Source organism: Chironomus tepperi, unplaced genomic scaffold (assembly GCF_022539635.2).
Source record: "Chironomus tepperi strain 1889 unplaced genomic scaffold, CSIRO-AGI_Ctep_v1 contig_337, whole genome shotgun sequence".
NCBI lineage: Eukaryota > Metazoa > Arthropoda > Insecta > Diptera > Chironomidae > Chironomus > Chironomus tepperi.
The window spans coordinates 1,318,838-1,339,712 of NW_027226459.1; the positions used below are offsets into that span (position 1 = coordinate 1,318,838).

General features: G+C 31.6%; 5 protein-coding genes across 6 annotated transcripts; 3 read left to right on the forward strand and 2 right to left on the reverse strand.

Annotated features, from left to right (window-relative positions):
• Positions 1-417: 417 nt before the first annotated feature.
• Positions 418-8,594, forward strand: LOC139093565 (clathrin interactor 1-like). The gene is made up of 6 exons (XM_070644312.1): positions 418-560; positions 726-927; positions 1,010-1,343; positions 1,432-1,519; positions 1,585-2,369; positions 5,670-8,594. The coding sequence occupies exons 1-6, from the start codon at positions 511-513 to the stop codon at positions 5,999-6,001; spliced, it is 1,791 nt and encodes a 596-aa protein (XP_070500413.1). The 5' UTR covers positions 418-510; the 3' UTR covers positions 6,002-8,594.
• LOC139093564 (telomere length regulation protein TEL2 homolog) lies at positions 2,384-5,645 on the forward strand. Its single transcript, XM_070644311.1, has one exon. It carries the CDS (start codon positions 2,599-2,601, stop codon positions 5,302-5,304), a length of 2,706 nt encoding a protein of 901 aa, XP_070500412.1. The 5' UTR covers positions 2,384-2,598; the 3' UTR covers positions 5,305-5,645.
• A 131-nt stretch (positions 8,595-8,725) lies between the features above and the next one.
• Positions 8,726-11,070, reverse strand: Nop56 (Nop56 ribonucleoprotein). The gene is made up of 5 exons (XM_070644332.1): positions 10,944-11,070; positions 9,864-10,813; positions 9,599-9,807; positions 9,345-9,463; positions 8,726-9,281 (listed from the first exon to the last, which is right to left on the reverse strand). The coding sequence occupies exons 1-5, from the start codon at positions 10,944-10,946 to the stop codon at positions 8,901-8,903; spliced, it is 1,662 nt and encodes a 553-aa protein (XP_070500433.1). The 5' UTR covers positions 10,947-11,070; the 3' UTR covers positions 8,726-8,900.
• A 535-nt stretch (positions 11,071-11,605) lies between these two features.
• On the forward strand, positions 11,606-19,862 carry Tpr2 (Tetratricopeptide repeat protein 2). Of its 2 annotated transcripts, none has more exons than XM_070644630.1 (5): positions 11,606-11,835; positions 17,666-18,506; positions 18,662-18,950; positions 19,052-19,222; positions 19,394-19,862. In XM_070644630.1, exons 1-5 carry the CDS (start codon positions 11,639-11,641, stop codon positions 19,489-19,491), a joined length of 1,596 nt encoding a protein of 531 aa, XP_070500731.1. In that variant the 5' UTR covers positions 11,606-11,638; the 3' UTR covers positions 19,492-19,862. The 2 variants fall into 2 exon arrangements, with proteins under 2 accessions (XP_070500731.1, XP_070500732.1); XM_070644631.1 differs by lacking the exon at positions 11,606-11,835 and adding an exon at positions 17,366-17,520.
• LOC139093795 (zinc finger protein 594) lies at positions 12,420-17,200 on the reverse strand. Its single transcript, XM_070644629.1, has 4 exons — positions 16,978-17,200; positions 14,541-16,620; positions 14,386-14,480; positions 12,420-13,973 (listed from the first exon to the last, which is right to left on the reverse strand). Exons 2-4 carry the CDS (start codon positions 16,514-16,516, stop codon positions 12,811-12,813), a joined length of 3,234 nt encoding a protein of 1,077 aa, XP_070500730.1. The 5' UTR covers positions 16,517-16,620; positions 16,978-17,200; the 3' UTR covers positions 12,420-12,810.
• Positions 19,863-20,875: the final 1,013 nt, after the last annotated feature.

Below are 20,875 nucleotides of genomic sequence, written 5' to 3' on the forward strand. Positions count from 1 at the left end.
GTTAATGATTGTTTATTAAATCGTGGTTTTCAAAAACTTAAATCACTGTTTTGTATGGACTGATATTTAGGTAGTTAAGTAAATTAATTTTCACAAGTCAAATAAACACGCTTACTATGCTAATTTTTCTTAACAAAATTAAATAATTTCGTAATTTTCTAAAACGGTTTAATCTAACGAGCATTTGATTTTTAAAAATTATTTTTCTCCTAAATTTTTTACCTCGTTTTTCAAATTAAAGAATTTCGTTTAATAAAACCGATTCAAAAGTTTCATAAATTAATTTCTAAATCAACACGTTGTTCCTCATTTGCACACGTGATTAACGTATTTTCACATCCATAACATTAAAATAGGTGTGTTAAGCATAACGTTCGCCTGAAATTCAAATACTGACGTGATAAAGTTTCAGAAAAATCGTACACCTCAGCCTATTTTGTTGGCATATTTAATTTTATTTAATTTAGCTGGTTAAAACGAGTGTACGAGTGCTAAATTACATTTTCCATCATGGATAAGTTCATAAGTATGTGGAAAGTTCGGGAGATTGCCGATAAAGTGTAAGTTCAACATTAGAAAATAGTAAAATAATAAAAATTCCAAAACATCAAGTCACAGAATAATCCAGTTCAACCTGACCTCGAACGCATTCTTCCATAATACCATAATTAAGCAATTTTTACAAGTCATTAACATGTTTATAATTATGTTTCATAAATTTACAGAACAAATGTGGTAATGAATTACACGGAAATAGAAGGAAAAGTGAGAGAAGCGACAAATGATGATCCATGGGGTCCAACTGGAGTATTAATGCAAGAATTAGCTCATGCGACCTTCACTTATGAGCACTTTCCTGAAGTCATGAGTATGTTATGGAGACGAATGTTGCAGGACAACAAGACAAACTGGAGACGAACATATAAGGTATAGAAAATCTTACAGTAAACATCCAGTAAAACTCGATTTAATCTATAATTCATTATATCATGTTCCTTAAAATATCTAGGCTACACTTTTACTTACCTATTTGGTAAAAAATGGAAGCGAACGTGTTGTAACATCGGCAAGAGAACATATTTATGATTTAAGGTCATTGGAGAACTACACATTCGTTGATGAAAATGGAAAGGATCAGGGAGTAAATGTAAGGCATAAAGTGCGTGATTTAATAGAATTTATACAAGATGATGATCGATTAAGAGAAGAGAGAAAGAAAGCCAAGAAAAATAAGGATAAATATATTGGAATGAGCTCCGATGCAATGAGTGGAATGAAATCATTTGATGATTTCCGTCATCGAGAAAGCTTTAATACCTCAAAATCCCACGAAGAGAAAGGATGTAAGTTTCACACAATTATTTTTCTTATCATTTTCCATAAATCATCAATTATTATTTCATTTAATTCTATTTCTGTTGTTCTGTATAGATTCTGATCAAACTGAATATGATTACCAATACGAGTACGAGAGAGGTGACGATTCTGATAATGAATCGAGTGGAAATAAGAATGCAAAGTGAGTATGCTAATATTTTTATGACTACCAGACGACTTATTACTAATTCTCTGATTCATAAACAGACGGTATCGTGACAAGGAGAGATCAAGCAGTCCTTCAACAGCGGCGGCATCGTCAGCAATTGAAAGTGTCGTTACAACACCACCGTCATTGAAATTAGACGATAAAAAGCCAATTAGTGTAAAAGCTCCTGTTAGTATCACGAAAGCAGTAGGAACAGCCTCATCGGCGAGGACAACAAAAAAAGGAATCAATATGGGTGCAGCATCAAATTATGGCAAGAATAGTGATTTGGGTATTAATTCACCGACTCATCGCAACACCCACAATGAAGACTTATTCGGAACTAGTGATACAAGCAAAGTTTCAGCAGCAAAGACTAAAAGCATAATTGAGGATATATTTAATGATGCTAATGACGATTTTAATCCACGAGCTGATGAACCAGCACCGAAAGTATCATCGACTGGTGATTTTGGTGATTTCGAGTCAGCATTTGGAAATCAGCCACAAGCACCAATAATCACATCAACAATTACTGCCAAACCAGTTGTTGATTCAGACTTTGCAGACTTTTCGTCTGCATTCGATTCAAGTCAAGCATCATTAACACAACAATCAACAGCTGCTGTTTCACTAGACAATGATAATTTCTTATTTAGTACCAGTCCACAACCAACAACAGCAACAATATTGCCACAAACTAATTCAACTAATAACAATCTTCTTAGTGCTGACCTTTTCGGAAATAGTGTTTTAACTAGTACATTCACAACTAGTCAAGCATCGTCTAACAAAGACTTACTTAGTGATTTTGGGGATCTTACTCTCAATCCATCAACACAAGGTGAGTTTCATGCAGTAAAAATATATATTAATTAGGGTGTGTCATTGAATGCTAATTATTGCCTTATCAAGACCATTTATATTTGGAGTATGGGGCTAAAATAATCATAATAATGGCACACCTTAAAGTATAATTTATTTGATTGAATCCAATCGTGTAAACAGTGTTTGAGATGATTAAGTGCATGCCAATAATTAATTAAACTGTATAAAAAAAAAATTATTCCAATATGTTAAAGACGTCCAGAGAGGATTTCTCTACTCTTCTTTCAGTCAATCGTCTAAATACAGCATACAGTGATCTCATGATGAATCTACAAAGTATTGATGTGAATATAAAGTCAACGGAGCAACTCGAAGCAGTATTAAGGAAATTAAAAGTGATAAATGAGATATTGGCAAGTGAATCAAGAGACATGACAAATTTAATGGGCTGTAATGAAAGTGCTTTTGAGCATTTTGCGAGTGAATTGTATCCAATAATGTTAACAGAATTGCTATCAAAATGCGGTAACAATTTAGATGACATACCACAAGAGATTCTCAAGCTACTTCAAATAACAAATAATGTGAATTTTATTGTTGAAACTATGAACGTGCTATGTGATGCAAAATCAATGGATAAATGCATGAAATTCATGGTCACAATATTAGAGACTTTAATACACGATGAGAGTTATTTGTTATTCAGCATCATAAGATTATCATCACACAATGAGCTTGATCACATGAAATGGATGAAAATTGAGAATTATATTCAACAGCTTATAAGTATACCAGATAAAATTGCCAATCGAATGAAATCATCATTTCCCCAAGTGTTTGAAATTGATGTTTATTCATCCATTTTATTGATAAATGTGCTGAAATCTATCCATGTAATGATACACATTAATAATATTGAACAGACGAAAATTTATGATTTTAATTTTGTGGCAAAGTTGATAAGTAAGATTCTTATAAACTTTAAATCCTCAACAAAGGCTATAAATTGTGCCATAAAAATTTTGTCAACGCAAGCAGCACAAGCATTTTATCAAAATAGTCTACAAGATATCGTTAAATATTTACAAAGAGGCGCTATTGAAATAATTGTTTTACAAACTTTCGGATATGAGGAACAAAAAGGCATATTATTAAATTTATTTGGTGACATATGGAAGTCATCATGTGAATGGAACTACTTATTGACCAAAAAAATACCATTTTATAATTTTACAGGCAATGATTTACTCATTGAGAATGTTGTGTTTTTCATTGCCACAGAAGATATGAAAGTATTAGAGGATATGCTATTGGAAATGCTTGTTATTTGGGGCACAAAGTCACATGTCTTTGATACATCATTCGAGCAACACTTTTACGTAACAAAGTTCATTGTTCTTATGGTCAGCTACTTAAACAATCCAAAAGAATTAGCTAATAAAATTAGACAGCATTTATTTAATGGCGCACAAATACATTTAGGCTCAACAGATCCAAAATTGCGTGCATTAGGGATGATTACATCGGAAGTAGTGATTGGTATTATTGATTTTGACATGAAGGAGGATGAGAAATTAAAATTTGAATATGAGGAACTTGATCGGGCTATAAAAGAGGATATTATTGACGTCATTAGATTATTTCCACAACGTAAGGTCAATAATGGAGATTTAAAGGAACCAATTGACGTAGAAATCGATACAATGATGAATGAATTAATTTCCATAGCTGAAAAGAGAAGTTTGCCAATTCAACCACAACCACAAGTTTATAAAATTCCGGAAATTCCAATAGAAGCACCTGTAAAACCACAAAGTAAGCCAGTTGTTGACCTCGATTCTGACGATGATGACCTTCCAGCTTATGTCGATGAGGACGATGACTTTAATCGAAATGAGAACCAGCCAAGATACATCCTCGACATAATATCAGTATTAAGCTCAAAAGAAGGTCAGGAAAATGTCGAAAAATTTGAGTCCATCATGAATTCAGCACAGGAAATAATAAAGCAACAGCTACCAAGTAATCATACAGACATTGCTGTTGATTTATTGCGGATTTTTATAAGTCTGCAAAAGACATGCTATTGTGAGAATTTTGAGGAACTCCGTATGAAAATATTACTCGAGACATGCTGTATATATCCAAAAGAATGTGCACAATATATATGCAATGAGTTTAACACAGAAATAACAAAATATTCATTAAGAACAAGAATGTTAATGTTGGATATACTTTGTGAATCAGCAAAACGACTGTCTAAATTGGAACTTCCAAAAAAGGCGGAGATTTTGGCATCATCGACAAAAAAGTCATCACATTATGGTCTTAATAAGCTTACAATTAAATTACAAGAGGAGTTAGATAATCGTAACAAAAGAGATGCACAGAAGATTATAAAGGAACGACTTTTGGCAAAGACCAGACGTATCGCGTCCAGAACAAAGAATCTGGATGAAATTTCGGCTGTAAATAAATTTTCTAATGTTGCTGGCTACTTCTTCTTTCCGCTAATTAAAGGCTTTGGTCGTCAACAGATGCCTTTTACGGCCAAAACAGCTTTAAAGCATGACATGGATAACATTTTATTGGTCAAATTCCTCAATACAGTCTCGATTCTTATTTTGTGTGCTGAAAATTCAACAATTGTGCAAAAAATGGCTAAAGAGATTGTCAATCTCAGTGTATTTTTACGTTATCATGATGAGGCTCAAATACGTCTTGCTGTGCTGCACATGTTTTCAACAATTATCCTTGCTGTACCGAAGAACATCCTCGTATGGGAATTTGCTGTCGAATTGAATGAATTTATGAATCATTTGGATATGATTGTTCGTAGTACGGTTGTGAATTATGAACCTGATAAAGAATGTCGAGAATTTGCTAAGCAATTAATGGCAATGTGTTATAGTGCACTGTATAGTGATAGCGGAGAAATTGGTTCCAATTAGGAATTGTAGAATATCGTTTAACGGATTTTTAAAATTCAAATTTTTTAACGGACATTTCAAATTTAAATGATTTTGTGTTTCTCAACAATTTGCTATTTTTGCCAAAAACTCATTAATTAAGCAACTGTCAATGCTTAATATAGAACAAACCGATTGTATGCAACTTATTTTATCAGACATAGACACGCATAGCGTGCAATATTTGATAATTTCCACTTAAAGTGAAATGAACTTGAATAAAAATAATTTTTAAAAAATGAACGTTAATTTCCAACTGTGAATTATGAATGTCAATGCTTAATTAACACAATTATTCGCTTCAATGACTTTCTTAATGATTCCATTTTCTCTTGTATTATTTTAAGGCAATATACTACAACCAGTCGCACCATTATCATTCAATTCAAATAACAATGGTACATCCAATAATGATAGCACCAAGAAGCAACAACCAACAGTTGTTGGATCAACATGGAGCAATGTGAATATTGATTTAGACAATTTGATGGGTAAGAAGAACATTAAAGGACCATCAGTATCAATGAATCAGATGAAAAGCGCAAATACAAGTCCTGTAAAGTCACCATTATCAGCAAATGTGATGTCACCAACAATGAATTCAAATTTTGCGTTTAATCAATCTAATAATAATAACAACAATAATAATAATTTCAATCAATTTAACGCATTTCAATGATATTTGGTAAACTAAATGGAACTAAAAAATTATTGGATACTTTTTAATTAAATTAAATTAAAATTACAATGTGACAGCTGTGTGACTGTCTGCGCAAAAAAAAAAAAAACTTGTAGAATATATTCTATAAAAATTTGATTGTATATTGGGGATCATGCAATTATTGTGAAAGTTTTTAAACGACAAAAAAAAAAAAAAAAAAACACAAAACTTTTTAAGGATATTAATGAATAATTAATTGTAGTGACTGAGAAGATTGCGGTAAAAATTTTGCGTCAATAAATTTGTAATTATCTGCTGACTATTTGAATGTTAATGTCTGAATTTGGACAATAAAGTGTTGTGGTTTTGGATAGGATAAAGAAAATAATGTTAGTCAGAGCTTGAAGTCAGTCTTGCATTTTGTATAAAGTCTAAACAAAATCCGAGTCGACTTCATGCTTTGATGTTAGATAAAAATCATATCACAATATTACTAAAATGAAAATGAAAATTCTTTTGTGGAAATACTGAAAACTACGAATTTTGCAATGCCTCTGACATGTACAACATCGAAAACACTTTATCATTCCATGACAAATTAATAAAATCCTTTAATTCGTATCGTTTGTCATACACCAAAAAACTGATACTTTTAATACATGCAGTACTAATTTGTTAAATGAACGTGCGTCTTATGTATGTTTTGTTGTAAAAATTATAACGTATTTTGAGAAATTTGGGTGTTTTTACGTACGTAAATTCAGATTTTACGTTTTTTTAATGCGTAGTTTCAAAAACGTACGTTTTTTACGTACGTATTTCGACTTACGTAAAAGTAAAAACTTACGTTTTTGTACGTACGTATTTTGACTTACGTAAAAGAGAAAACGTACGTTTTTATACGTACGTATTTTGACTTACATAAAAGAGAAAACGTATGTTTTTATACGTACGTATTTTAAATTACGTAAACAAATTCACGTACGTTTCTAATTCTATTCCAAAAACATACGTTTATTTACGTACGTAAAACATAAAACGTACGTATTATGACGCACGTCAATTGTGAAAAATCGAACGATTTTATTAAGTTTTTTGTTTTAAAATGAATGAGGTAGCAGTTACTTAGTTAATCGTACTAAAACTTAGTTAATTTAGAAAATAAGTCGTATGACAAGCGAATAAAAATCATTAAATAATTCATAAAACTAGCAACACGTCATAAATTAAACATATAAGTTTATTGACGTAAATTTTTCACAAAACTTTCATACATCACTTTACCAAAATTATGATTTTGTGCTCATATTATGATCAGTATTTAATTAAGTTTCGTTTTTATTACTCTTGTTCGTTATATTTGCATTCCATTCTAATCGGATCCCATTAATTTCTTTATGATTGCGCAATTTACAAAAAAAGGTTGATTTATTGAATAATTAGAAATTATGGTGCAAGCATTAGCCTTCCTTTTATTAATTTTTGAGTTGCACTTTATTATTAATTAATTATTTTTTATTATTGAATTTGTTTAACAAATTTATATTTTCTATATTGGATGTTAATTAATTTAATAATTATTATTATTGTCATATAAATCACACGTTGGGGTTCGGTCAGTTATGATGTCACATGAAGGGTGTGAGGGTGTATATTATGGAAATTATAGACCCTACGGCTTGACACCGTCATGTCCCTGAGTCGAACCATTTGGATGTACTTGGGGTCTGAACAGAGACCACATTTAGGTATCGTACTGGTATTTCTGTACCATGAATCCATGCTATATGCCTGTCAGGTTTAATAATAGACGACATTAATGACCAAACCCCAAAAACAGAGGAATAGATGCTCTGAGTTATCAAACGAAAGCTGTGCAGTGTTTCGGATGACTGTTTGACAGTATCTTCGTAAGTCTTTGTATCTAATACTTTACATCTTAATACTGGACTAAAACTACTTTCCATTCCCCTAACTTAATCCTTTTTGCAATTATCTAGTTTAATTCTAAACACAAAAAAGCGATAAAATTGCATTAATACATTACAAAAAATAATAAAAAAAATTCTTTTGGTGCTGGGAACATATTTTCCTTACTAATCCAAAAACAAACATCTTTCACATCATCAAGTAACAATTTTTTTTAGGATATATAAATATTTGTCTGCAATCAACATAATAAAGAAAATGATATAAAAAAACTGAATTTAGTCTCTAAGAACTTTCCTTTATTCCATTAACGTCAATGTTGATTGTGTCTCGTTTTTATATTGAATGAATTGTAAGAATGGAAAATGATTGATGGATGTGCTAAAAAAAATCATAGACTATCAATCAATTTGAATCCTTGCAAATTTTTGTGGATAAAAAAATTAAATTGTTTTTGAGTTGACGTCTATAAAAAAAAATCAATTAATTAATTTCAATTATTTTGAAGCAATACCAATATTATGTTCTATAATCTTTTTATTACGATTATGACTATCCTACGTTTATAGAAGCAACAAAAAAATTAATAGGAAATTTTATTATTGTATAAAAATGGAGAGAAACATGTAATTACTGCATAATGAAGTTCTTAATAAAAATGTTATATTTTTTAAAATCAAAATTTTCAACGGATTTTTAATTTTTGAATTTTTAACGAACTTTCAGAATTTGAATTTTGACTTTTGAATCGGTTTTATCCAAGTTTTATCTGTAAAATTTCAAATTGTTTAAATAACTGCCAAAATGAATCAATTCATTTAAAAATAGTTCTCTAATGGGTTTTTATTTCATTGTAACTCTTTTGATTTATCATCTTATTACATTTATAAATGTGTTATCAATATTTCTCTTAAAAAATGCATAAAACTTGAAAATTATTATAGGTCCAGAAAGTATTATTCAAAAAAACTTTTGTCGAGGTATGTCTCTATGCTTCAATTTCAGTCATTGACTGATTCTTCTTTTTCTTTTTCTTCTTTTTACCTTCACCATTAAGCTCATCACCAACTGTTTCATTTAAATCTTGTGAATCATTGGCACTTCCATTATCCTTATTTTTCTTCTTCTTCTTTTTCGGCTGCTCTTCAGCCTCGTCAGCTATTTGTGATTCATTTAGTGTATTATCAGCATCACCATTCTTTGTCTTCTTTTTCTTTTTTGATGGTTCCTCTACACTTTCAGAAATGTCCATTTTTGAATCATCAGCAACCTGACTCTCATTTGCTCCATTTTCGTCACCTTCTGTCTTGCGCTTCTTATTCTTCTTCTTCTTTTTCTTTGCACTCTCTGCTGTTTGAGTGTTGGCGACCTACATAGAAGAATGTTACGTCATGAGATTTTGGAACCATGACAATGAAAGTGAAAATCTTACCTCAATTGCTTCTTTCATAACATCAATGTTTTTGCGTGGAGCATCACCACTCTCGTAGAATTTCAAGCGGTCTTCGACTTGTTGTTTTAAGAAGTCACCGAATACATGTGATGGAGTTTCTGTAAAATTAAAAATAACGACCATAAATAATTTGAAATATAACGGCCAAAAGAAATTTAAATTTCTTGAACCGATTGAATCTGTCAACAAGAATTCAAAATCAAAAATGTCGGTAAAATGAAAACAAAACTTACCAGTAAAGCAATCAATTCTGGATGCAACTGAGCATTTGTTGGCTAAGAATCTAGAAATTCGTCCCTTATTCTTTGCTCCTGCTTTAGCAATGAATGATGAATGGAAAAGTAAACCGTATTTTGGTGTATTACTGCGTGTCTTCAATGCTCTGAAAAGTGCCTTTTCTGCTCCCAAGATTTGAACTGTTGATGCTGGATATTTTGCCAAACTATCATACAGAAAGAAATAAGTAACCTAACTAAGTGATGATAAATATCAACTTACTTTGTTAAACTTCCTGCTTTGGAGATTAAACGAGCACCGACTTGATCACCGATGAGTGATTGAAGATTTGGTGCTACCTGATTCATTTTTGAGTGAAGATATTCCGAAAGTTGTTTACGATATTCAGACAAATTAACTACGCGCTTAGCAAACATTTCAATATTCATCAAGTCAATTTCTGAGATATCCATTCCCATTGACATTTTTGATGCTTCAATAATTGATGTTGCTTTGCCAGAATCCATAAGAATTTCTTCTAAAGCTGGTACACTTTCATCAGATAAATTTTTGCGGTCTTTGATATAATGAGCGACTTTAGCATACAAATAATTATCAGGAACAATTTTGACCAACTCTGGGAAGTGGTATGAATACCACTCGCGTATTCTCATCGAAAATGTATTAATGTCTTTGTCTAATTGATCAAGAAGAGCAATTGACTGGATGATCATGTTATCAGCACGATGAACATTGAACTTAACTTTAGCACGAGAATAGCTATGTCCTAAACCAAGTTGAGCTACAGCTGCACTCTTCGATGTAAATCCTTTAACCAAATTTGGAAAATGCATACGAACTCCACGAAGGATTTCTGGTACTGCTCCAATATGAGAGCATTGAATACTAAGTGCTTCTGCGATAGCTGCACCTAATTTTGCATCGGCAACTCCCAATGTCAACTTTGATTTCTTTGATGCTTTTGGTAATGTTGAATCTAAGAAAACTGACAAATCTTCTGGTACAATGCCTTCAGAAATAGCATTAACATTTTCAAGAGCAGCAATAGCTGTTTTGAATGGAGCAAATCCAGCGAGGCTTACAATTGATTGAAATCTTGAGACATCAGCATATGATTGCTCGACTTGTGGAATTAAAACTCCTACATCTTCAAATTCCTTTACTTTGAACACAGCATATCCTGATGCGTGCTCGTATAAGACATACAAAGCCTAAAATTTTTGAAAACGAGAAAGATGGAGATATATGAAAATGCCATGTGCTTTGAAAATATTTGATATTATATTATTCTTGAAAATAGCTATAAATTGAAAATTATTTCATGCCCAAACTGATCCTTACCATTTGTATTCCTAATAAACTATATTATTAACACAAATTAATCTTTCTTTACTCTTATTTTAAATTGTTTCACTTTTTAAGTTTATAAACTTTACCAAGGGGAAAATCAACTTCAGGGGAATGTTTGCTTCAGAAATATATTTAAAAATTTAAAAATCGTTATGATATGAAAATCATTATTTAATCCGTTTTCTCATATTTAATAATATTTTCATTAATTAATGTTAATTTAATGTCCAAAAATCTCAGGAACACACGCTAGTAGCCAAATAAGATGATTTTTCAAAGATTACTTTTTCAACGAAAAATAGGCTTTTGAATTTAAAATTTGACCGTTAATTTAATAGAAAATTAACCAACATTTCAAAAAGTGAATTTAATTACATTAAACCTATAAATCAAGCATAAAACCAGAATTTTCGAATACCAGTGACTTAAATTGCAGAAAGGAGGTGAATTAAAAAATAATAATCAAGTTTTTAAATGAAATAACGAGCGATTAACAAAAATATTAATTAAACCATAAAAAGCAGCATTTGACATAATTTTCTTCCACAGAAGCATCGGAAGTTAGTGAGAGATCAAAGAATATACAAGAGTATATAGAGTAACCTTAACGACAACCCTGGATTGTATATCTTTCAAAGAATAAATAGGAAAGTTCGAAAGAAAAAAAAAAAATAAAAAAGGTATAGATGGCAACAGAGAAGACAACAGATAGTTTGTTACTTAAAGAACCAATGAAAGTAGCAGAAGTTCCTCATAAAGAAATTATCCTCGTCGACGACAAGTCGCAGTCAAAAAGTGATAATATTGTAAAAGAGGACGAGGAGGAAAATAGTATGGATATTTCTATGGATCCATCTGACGTGATCTCACCAGATAACAAGACGTGAGTAATACCTTAATTACTTTAAAACAATGGATAGTGCTAGGAATAAATTATAAAATCGTCATTTGTTGGTTAGAACTTTATTGATTGACCAATTTTATGTGCTCAACTAGATCATTTTTGGGTACCCAATTATTCACGTATATCCTCAATTGGGGTCATATTGACCATTGAACCGTGTTATTAATCAATTAATAAATTTCTATGCTTTATTATCCATCTACTATATATAACATTTCATCATTTTATTAATATGACGTCTTTTCTGCACGAAACCGTTACATTATAAAGTCTCACGACCAAATGACTCATGCATGCATTAGAAATGGACAAAATTAAATTAACATTTCTTGTTCCATCTCATTTCACAATTGTCTGATGCTCATTCTGTGTAGGTGGAAAAAGAAAGGTTAACTGACTGTAGTTTCATGAACTTGAAATATATCCATAACCAAGAAACCCCAACAATTCTATATGACTTATACATTCGATGTCTATAATCCCAAAAAAAATACCAACATTCAACTTTAAAGTAATAATTTCAATTTATTTAGTTCATATTTTCACTTCTTACATGATTCTTCCTGGCATAATAAAAAAAAAAATTTCACATTATTCATATATTCATAATTCATAAAAGGAGATGAATGATGTATCTAGTCTTAAAAATCTAGTGTCGATAGATGTAAAGGAAAGAAAAACTTAATTAACATACAAAAAGAGAAGTAGTATTATTTCAAATAGTGCCAATTAGCTATTTTAAGTTTAGCCACCTCGAAAAATTATTTAATTACTCAACAAAAAAATGAAATAAGGAATTTGTAACAAAAATTTAAAGGTACTGACTTTTAATTTTTCCATAATCTATGTCACAAAAAAAAAGAACTATATAGTCATGTGTGAATGACTTGTTAAAAATAAATGAAGGAATTGCAATAAGAGAAAGTTTACTTCCTTCAAAAAAAAAAAAACAACTTAAATATGAATAGATACGTGCTCTAGTAACTGATCTCGTGACGAGAAGGAAGAGCCGCATATATTACAAACATGACCATCATTAACATATTCTTGCTTTATAACAATATTCTCTAATTCCGATTCTGAATCCTCATCATCGTGGTTATTATCATTTTTGGCTCCATTTGCATTGTTATTTGTCATACTTATTGAATATCTTGATAGTGTATTACGACGACGGACATTTGGTATTTCTGTATATTGATCATCATCCTCATCAATATGAACATTTGACTTGATTGGTGATCGAAGTATGTCTTGTAAATCATTAACTAAATCGATTGTAAATTTCTCCGACAACTTCCGTTCGCGTTTAAGTAAGGTACGAAGTACATCTTCATTTGGATCATCCTCATTCGAACATGTCTCACTACCAGACGTATTTTTATCGTCATACGCATATCGTTCTTGAATTATTGAAGGTTTACTTTTTACTTCCTTCTTTATAGTTCTGACCATTCTTGATGTGGTGGGATGTTGTTTAAGAACTTGCTTTTGGATCATTGTCCGTGTCTTACGTTTACCATCGTAAACAGGAACTCTTGTTTTCTCCGTAAATATCATTTTCGGTCTTGAACTCGTTTGTACTTGTTGTTGCTTCTTTTCATCATTTTTTCGATCGCGGGAGACTGTTTGGAAAATTTCATCAGGAAGCTTAAAATCAGTTACATTATCAGGCACTACATATGATTCGAACGATTGTGTTAATAATCCTTTCTTATTGTTGTTATTAAATATGCTGTGATTATTGCTGCTGCTACTATCACTATTACTATCAAGATCAGCGGGTTCTTGCTTAATTTTACTTTGTGGAATTCTTGGATATTTTCCATCGACTGGCAGCATCTCATCATCATTCAACTTTCGACGTCGTTTATATTTTCTTGGACCCGTTGGTTGGACTCGTTTGGCTGCTGTACTTCTATCGCTATGCTCAATTAAATGATGAATTAAATCCAATGAGACGGCAAATAATTCACCGCATAGACTACAGTAATATGGCGTGAGTGTAGTTCCATGAACTGGATCTGGTGCTGAGTGATGTGATCGTATATGCTCGCGTAAAACAACGCGTTGATTGAAGGCACGAGGACATACCAAGCAGCAATAAGGTTTTTCACCTAAAAAATAATTAAATCATTAATATTATTATCGTTCATGCGAAAAATTTTCGATTTAAAGTCTTAAAAGATATAAAAATTCATTTCTTTTGTCTATAAATATATCGGGTATGGGAAATAAAGAACGAAAAACAAGTGCATCAGCTCATGACTAAGAGTGTACTCAGCAAATTAATCACTCGGAAATTCATTCCCAAAAATCATAAATCGATAAAAATCTAATAATTCAGTTATGACTTCATATTGCCCTAAATCTTCTTTATCACGAGACTTGTTATTGCTTCTAATTGACCTAGATTCAGGAATCTGATTTTAAATCTCAAGATTTACTTTTAATCTAATCCCAACTTTTAATCTCACGATTTAATTTAAACCCAAAAATTAAAAATAGAAGTAATTGCTAGATAAAAACCTGTATGAATTCGTTCGTGCTTCCTTAGAGTTCCTCCATCAGCAAATGCCTTCCAACAGAATCGACATGAATATGGACGTTCGCCAGTATGGATTCTAAAATAAATAAACCAGTTAGTTCCTTTAAAAATAATCGAGAAAGTTAAGTGATCTTACCGAATATGAATTTGTTGTGAGCTTCTAGACCCAAATGTCTTGCCACATTCAGTACATGGAAATTGATTAGATTTTGTATGAGAATGACGATGATTCATAAGCTGTCGACCGTCCGAGAATTCTTCTTGACAAATTTCGCATACAACACTTTTGTTCCTATGCGATGCAATATGACGTTTCAATCGTGCCTTATTATGAAATGTTTTACCACATTTTGAGCATGAATGATTCTTTTCGCGTGAATGTTCCCATGAATGCTTAATTAATGATCGTTGATCGCGACATTGTTTGCCACATAGTTTACATGATGATTCAGTCATTTCATCACGATGATTTTCCATTAGATGCATCTTGATCTTGTTCTCCTCAAAGAATGTTTCACCGCATAGTAAGCATTTAAATGGCTGAAATCGAGCATGTATTTCTGCGTGAGCTAATAAGTCTAAAGCTTCTGTGAAGCTCTCTCCACAAACATTACATCCCAAATTAGTTGGTTCTGTTTTGACTGGCCCTTCATCATCCGACATTACTTCCGATTTAATAAAATGTGTCTTGATGTGACGCTTTAAGCTTTCAGTATTTTTAAATGACATATCACATTTATCGCAGCTGTGTTCGCCATCATCTTCAAAATCCTCATCATCCTCCATATCCTTATCAGGCTCATACTCGGAATTATCACTATCCTCAAAGTCCATCATTTGAGCTATATGACTAGGAAAAACTTTTCCACCGCTTGTTGTCTTTCCGCCACTTTTACGTATTCTAGATGAATAATTATGTCGTAATTCTAAGTGCTCTTCCAGTGATGAATTATCAAAGAATGTATCTCCACAAATTTCACAATCATGTGTCGGTTCCAAATTAGCATGAGCATGTTTCGTATGTGATTCTAATGCTTTCTCTCGTGTAAAGGCTACACCACAATTTTGACATACAAAAGGCTTTCTTGAATCCAATATTGGATATTTCTCAATATAATCTTCCTTTTTAATGATTGTTGGTGTATTGCTTATTGTAATATTTGAGACATGAACTGGCTTTTCCTTTGTTATTCTCTCGAATTTTGTTGGTAATGTTTTTCCTTTCTTTCCTGAAGTCTTTTTATTTGTTGATTTTGAACTTTGTTTTGTAACTTTTGGCAATGGCTTTGTTGTTGGTTTCGAGTAATGATTATAATCAAAATCATCATCATCTGGAAGATCATCATATGATTCACTAAAGAATGCTAAATCATCATATTTTGACGGTTTCTTTTTACCACTCGTACTTGGACCAGCCAATTGATCATCCTCAATATTGTATGCATGTATTTTTAAATGATTAATTAAATCACATTTCCTTACATAACGCGATCCACATAAATTACACATATGTGGACGAACATTTTGATGGGCAATCATATGATTCTGTAAATTGGCTTTTTTACGGAAGCGACGACTACAAAAGTCACAAGGATATGGACGTTGTGTAGTATATTCATCTGTTTGTAATGGCACAACATCATCCATATCTGGATAATTTTCAGATGATACAATTTGTTCCATTGCAACAGGCACAATTTCATCTCCCTGAGATTGTATCCAGTCTTCTTCCGTAATTACTTCTGCTGTATATTCTTCTTGTGCATCTTGATCGCCAATAATTTTCGATTCAGCTTCTTGTACTCGTTGTTCAATTAAATGGCTCATTCCAACACCAATTTGTGAACTTTTACTTATTATGCCATCATCTGTGAGGTAGATTAAATTTTCTTGTGAATCATACTTTTCTGGCATTATATCCTCGTCGATATAATAAGTATCCTCATCTCCATTGGAATTCTCTTCCAATATATTAACTTCTTCATATCCTTCAACTTGTTCCTCAATCAACTCATTTAAATCATCAATTTCGGTATCATTTTCAATGATGTCATCATAATTTGGCTCTTCATGGCTGCGATCAGACCACAGCATAAAATTATGATCATCCATGACCTCTTACTGTTTGGTCTTGTTTTTCTTCACACACGATTTTTTTTTTCTTTTCTTCTATTTCTTTTAAATTTTTGTTGTTATACAATATCAAATAATATAATCTGAAAATAGCATAAAAGATATATGTTGAGTATGAGTTATGTTATGATGCACAGATGTTATAATTTTAAAAAATTCTTTTTAATATATTCTTATTGCAATTTTTTTTTTGTGTCTTGTGTCTATCATACGTTTTTGCTTAACATTCATCATGGCGGCGCTCATGAGTTTCATGTGCGGAAAATTCAACCTCTATACATAATTTTTTTGATTGCTAAGATTATGATTTTTGTATCATGCAATGAGGTTATGTAGACTCAATATACAATTATATTGTTGATATTATTAAATATGTTAATGACATAAACGATACTAGACAAAATTGAGGATTATTAATAACGATAGAGAATGACACTCACAATTTTAAAATTTCTCCATGTTAGCATTATCAAAAAACGTCTTTTATTAGCTTTATTCGAGGCACTTCACTATTACTTTATTTGCAATCGTTTCTTTATGTTGTTATCTATTATATTAATAGGATGTAATTAATCAAACCTATGCAATTATACGAGAATAAACGAAATTTAAATTTGAAAATTTTTTTAATTTCTGTAAACGGGCCAGTCAACTTTTTTTTATGCGGGGCTTGTCAAAATGTAAACACAAATTTGAATTTAACGGTTTTTGAATAATTTTTGATAATTTAATGAAATAACGTTGATAACTTATGAAGACAACGTTTTACACATGCTGTCTTATACTTGAATTAGATGAATCAGATGGAATTAACTAGAAAAAATCCGACACATTGAAATGCCCTTTGTTAATACTAGGTCACTAATACTAGCGCACATAGAATTTTCTTCGCATTTTTTTCTGCTCAATAATAATTCTAAGTTTCTGCCTTTACGTAGTATAATTCACTAACCAAATAGCATCAAAATGATCGAGAATAATACGTAAGATAATAATACATTCAAGTTCATGAAGATTTTGTTCATTTAATGTGTTAATTTATGTGTGAAATTTTTGTGGCTTAAAGTTCCATCAATATTCATATCTATGACTATTTTTAACCCTTATTTGCATTATTTTCTTTATTAGAATTGCTGAGGAACGAAAAAACACGGGAAATGCAGAATACAAGGCTCAAAACTATCATGCGGCATTGAAATATTACTCAGATGCCGTCTCTTTGTGTCCAGAGAATCCTTCGTATCTTGGCAACCGTAGTGCTTGCTTTATGATGTTAGCAAATTACAAGGAAGCACTTAATGATGCAAAGAGGAGTATTCAATTAGATACAAAGTTCGAAAAAGGATACTTGAGAGCTGCAAAATGTTGTCTTCTCCTTGGCGATCTTGTACAGACTGAACAAACAATTAAGAAATTTCTTGAGCTCGATCCCAAAAATACCGCATTAAAGGCAGAAATACAGAGTCTTAAACAACTCAGGACATTGGATGAGAAAGCGATTCAATGCTATAATAGACAGGATTATCGCACATGTCTCTTCAATTTAGATTCGGCACTTAAAATAGCTCAGGCTTGTCAACGATATAAGCTATTGAAAGCTGAATGTCTTGCATTATTGGGTAGAATGGAAGAAGCAAATGATATTGCCATTGGAATTATGAAAATTGATTCATCAAATTGTGACGCTATCTATGTGCGCGGTTTGACACTTTATTATAGTGATAACTTAGATAAGGGCATCATGCATTTTGAACGCACATTGGTATTGGATCCAGATCATAAGAAGGCAAAGTTGATGAGAACAAAATCACGTACATTGAAAGAAAAGAAGGAGCAGGGTAATGAATGTTTCAAAACTGGAAAATATCGTGAAGCTCTCACAATCTATTCAGAAGCCCTTAGTATCGACCCGCTCCATAAAGAAATTAACAGTAAATTGTATTACAATCGAGCACTCGTCAACACGAAGGTGTGTATATATCAAATGTCAATAATAATACAGTATTTCTTTCGTCACTCATTCTTTATTATGTATTAAGATATCGATCAATTTTTTGCGTAATTCATAATATTTACATAATTTTCGTGTAGCTAATTATGTCCATTTCCTTCCTTTATTTTTAGCTTGGAAATTTAAATGATGCAGTACGTGACTGCACAGATGCCCTTAAAATCAATGATAAATACGTAAAAGCACTCCTTAAGCGAGCTAGATGCTATTATGATATGGAAAAGTTCGAGGAATCGATCAAGGATTATGAAACTGCCCTTAAACTTGACAAATCAATGGAAACAAAGAGTGCATTAAAAGATGCTAAGCTTCAATTGAAAAAATCAAAGCGTAAGGATTATTATAAAATTCTTGGTGTCAACAAATCAGCAACAGAAGATGAAATCAAAAAAGCTTATAGAAGTATGTGTTCTCGTATTTATGACTGCAAAATAATCTAATTATATAACTTGATGAAATTTTGTGCCTGTTTACTATTAAAACTTATTTTTGTTTTTGCGTAGAACGTGCACTCATACATCATCCAGATAGACATGCGAATGCTACAGAGGAAGAAAAGAAAGATCAAGAGAAGAAGTTCAAGGAGGTCGGTGAAGCATACACAATACTTTCGGATCCCGCCAAAAGAAGTCGCTACGATAACGGACAAGATCTTGAGGATATGGATATGCCAGGTAAGAATAATTATAACTTTGTTATATGCTGACATAAGTGCTAAATTTACGTCGTGCTGAAATTAATTGAGTCGTTATCAGTTATTAGTCATGATACGCAATTAAAGTTCAATGTGACCTTGCCTTAATTCTGTCCACTAACTAATCAATATTTTCATAATTTATTTGCAGAATTTGATCCAAATCAAATGTTCCGACAATTCTTCAGTTTCTCATCTGATGCTGGTGGATATGGTGGTGGAAATTCATTCAGCTTCCATTTCGGTTAAAGTGCTTTCATTACTTACAACAAACTCTATACTACACATACATTTCAATGATCTACTGAATGTGACCGCATTGTTGTGGAGAGAGAGAGATTTAAGGGAAGGAACGAAGTCATTTTTGCGGTTTGTGATGGATGATTAAAATTTATATTAGACTACTCTTATTTTTCATCAATATTTTTTATTTAAATATGGAAACGAATTGAAATTAAAAGAATAAAACTAAAGAAATTTAATGTCAAAGTTCATAATGCAAGTTCAAAAAAATCATGATATTGTCCAAGTTTTATAAAAAAAATTAATCAAAGTAGCGACATACCTTACTAGCAATTCTAATTGCGATTAAATAAAGATTTTAGAAAATTAACATTTAATTCCGGAATAATTTTTTATGTCTTCTTTACTTACATTTAGGATCGAATTCAAGTCTATGAGAATATTTACAGGACAATAGGAGTATTAGGAGTCATTGAGCCATCAAATAAAATTAAGACGTTATCGCCTACAAATCTAAACAAAGAAATATGAAACAGCAGCACATAAATGCTTGATCCTCTTCTCATTCATGTCTTCTATTGATGATTTCTGATGTGGAAAAATGTTCAGCATAAAGAAGAAGTAAAGTTCACATTCGAGAATTGCTTGTTTTGTTTTGATGGAGTCACTGTTTGAGACAAAAACATTGAAATGAGTTTTATGGGCTGGAAAGTCGTGGTGAGACTTGATTTTATGAATATTTCCTAGACTGTCTAAATGTTATGAAGAATTGGCAAATTCGCATCGAAAAAACATCTGCATGAGGCACTTGAAAAGAACAAAAAAGTTCCAACAACACAGCATAACACAGCACATTGAGACGTCAAACACGCCCTCGAAATTTCAATTAAGAATTTCTATTTCTTATGAGAAATTTTCATCCTTGGCTGGCTTTCTATGAGAATTTTCAACTCAATGACTGTTCACATCGCAATCCACATCCATTCCAAGATTTCTTTTCTAATCCGTTTAAAGAGGATCCTTTTTTTGTTGCTGTGTTGCTGTATATAATACATAATGCTCATGAAATTGCAGTTAATCCTCGACAATAATTTTCAGCACATTTTATGAGACTCAGCTTGACTATAAAGAGAACTGAATTTATTTCTGTGTCAGAGGATTTTCGAGTATCTTGTGCATGTATGTTGCAATATTTTATACTGCATGAGATGCAAAATTATCATTTCAAAGTGCGATCATTTAGGCATGCAAATATCATCGTCATTAAAAAGTACTTCCTTAGTTCCTACATGTTATGATAATTCATTATTCTCTGATGCAAATTATGTTTTGATGTCTATAAAAGTCATCACATTCACATTTAATGGAACTTGAGATATAGAGAGAATAT

What these genes read in the sequence shown, in the direction of transcription:
- Nop56 (XM_070644332.1), bottom strand. An exon ending in CAGAATTGATTGCTTTACTG is followed by an intron (nt 9,464 to 9,598) that starts GTAAGTTTTGTT and finishes TTAATTTTACAG; the next exon opens with AAACTCCATCACATGTATTC. An exon ending in TTATGAAAGAAGCAATTGAG is followed by an intron (nt 9,282 to 9,344) that starts GTAAGATTTTCA and finishes TCTTCTATGTAG; the next exon opens with GTCGCCAACACTCAAACAGC.
- LOC139093564 (XM_070644311.1), top strand. Translation starts at nt 2,599, where the DNA reads ATGTTAAAGACGTCCAGAGAGGATTTCTCTACTCTTCTTTCAGTCAAT.
- LOC139093795 (XM_070644629.1), bottom strand. Translation starts at nt 16,516, where the DNA reads ATGGATGATCATAATTTTATGCTGTGGTCTGATCGCAGCCATGAAGAG. An exon ending in TCACAACAAATTCATATTCG is followed by an intron (nt 14,481 to 14,540) that starts GTAAGATCACTT and finishes TATTTATTTTAG; the next exon opens with AATCCATACTGGCGAACGTC. An exon ending in GCACGAACGAATTCATACAG is followed by an intron (nt 13,974 to 14,385) that starts GTTTTTATCTAG and finishes ATTATTTTTTAG; the next exon opens with GTGAAAAACCTTATTGCTGC.
- Tpr2 (XM_070644630.1), top strand. Translation starts at nt 11,639, where the DNA reads ATGGCAACAGAGAAGACAACAGATAGTTTGTTACTTAAAGAACCAATG. An exon ending in GAGCACTCGTCAACACGAAG is followed by an intron (nt 18,507 to 18,661) that starts GTGTGTATATAT and finishes CTTTATTTTTAG; the next exon opens with CTTGGAAATTTAAATGATGC. An exon ending in AATCAAAAAAGCTTATAGAA is followed by an intron (nt 18,951 to 19,051) that starts GTATGTGTTCTC and finishes GTTTTTGCGTAG; the next exon opens with AACGTGCACTCATACATCAT.
- LOC139093565 (XM_070644312.1), top strand. Translation starts at nt 511, where the DNA reads ATGGATAAGTTCATAAGTATGTGGAAAGTTCGGGAGATTGCCGATAAA. An exon ending in CGGGAGATTGCCGATAAAGT is followed by an intron (nt 561 to 725) that starts GTAAGTTCAACA and finishes ATAAATTTACAG; the next exon opens with AACAAATGTGGTAATGAATT. An exon ending in TCTCAATCCATCAACACAAG is followed by an intron (nt 2,370 to 5,669) that starts GTGAGTTTCATG and finishes TATTATTTTAAG; the next exon opens with GCAATATACTACAACCAGTC.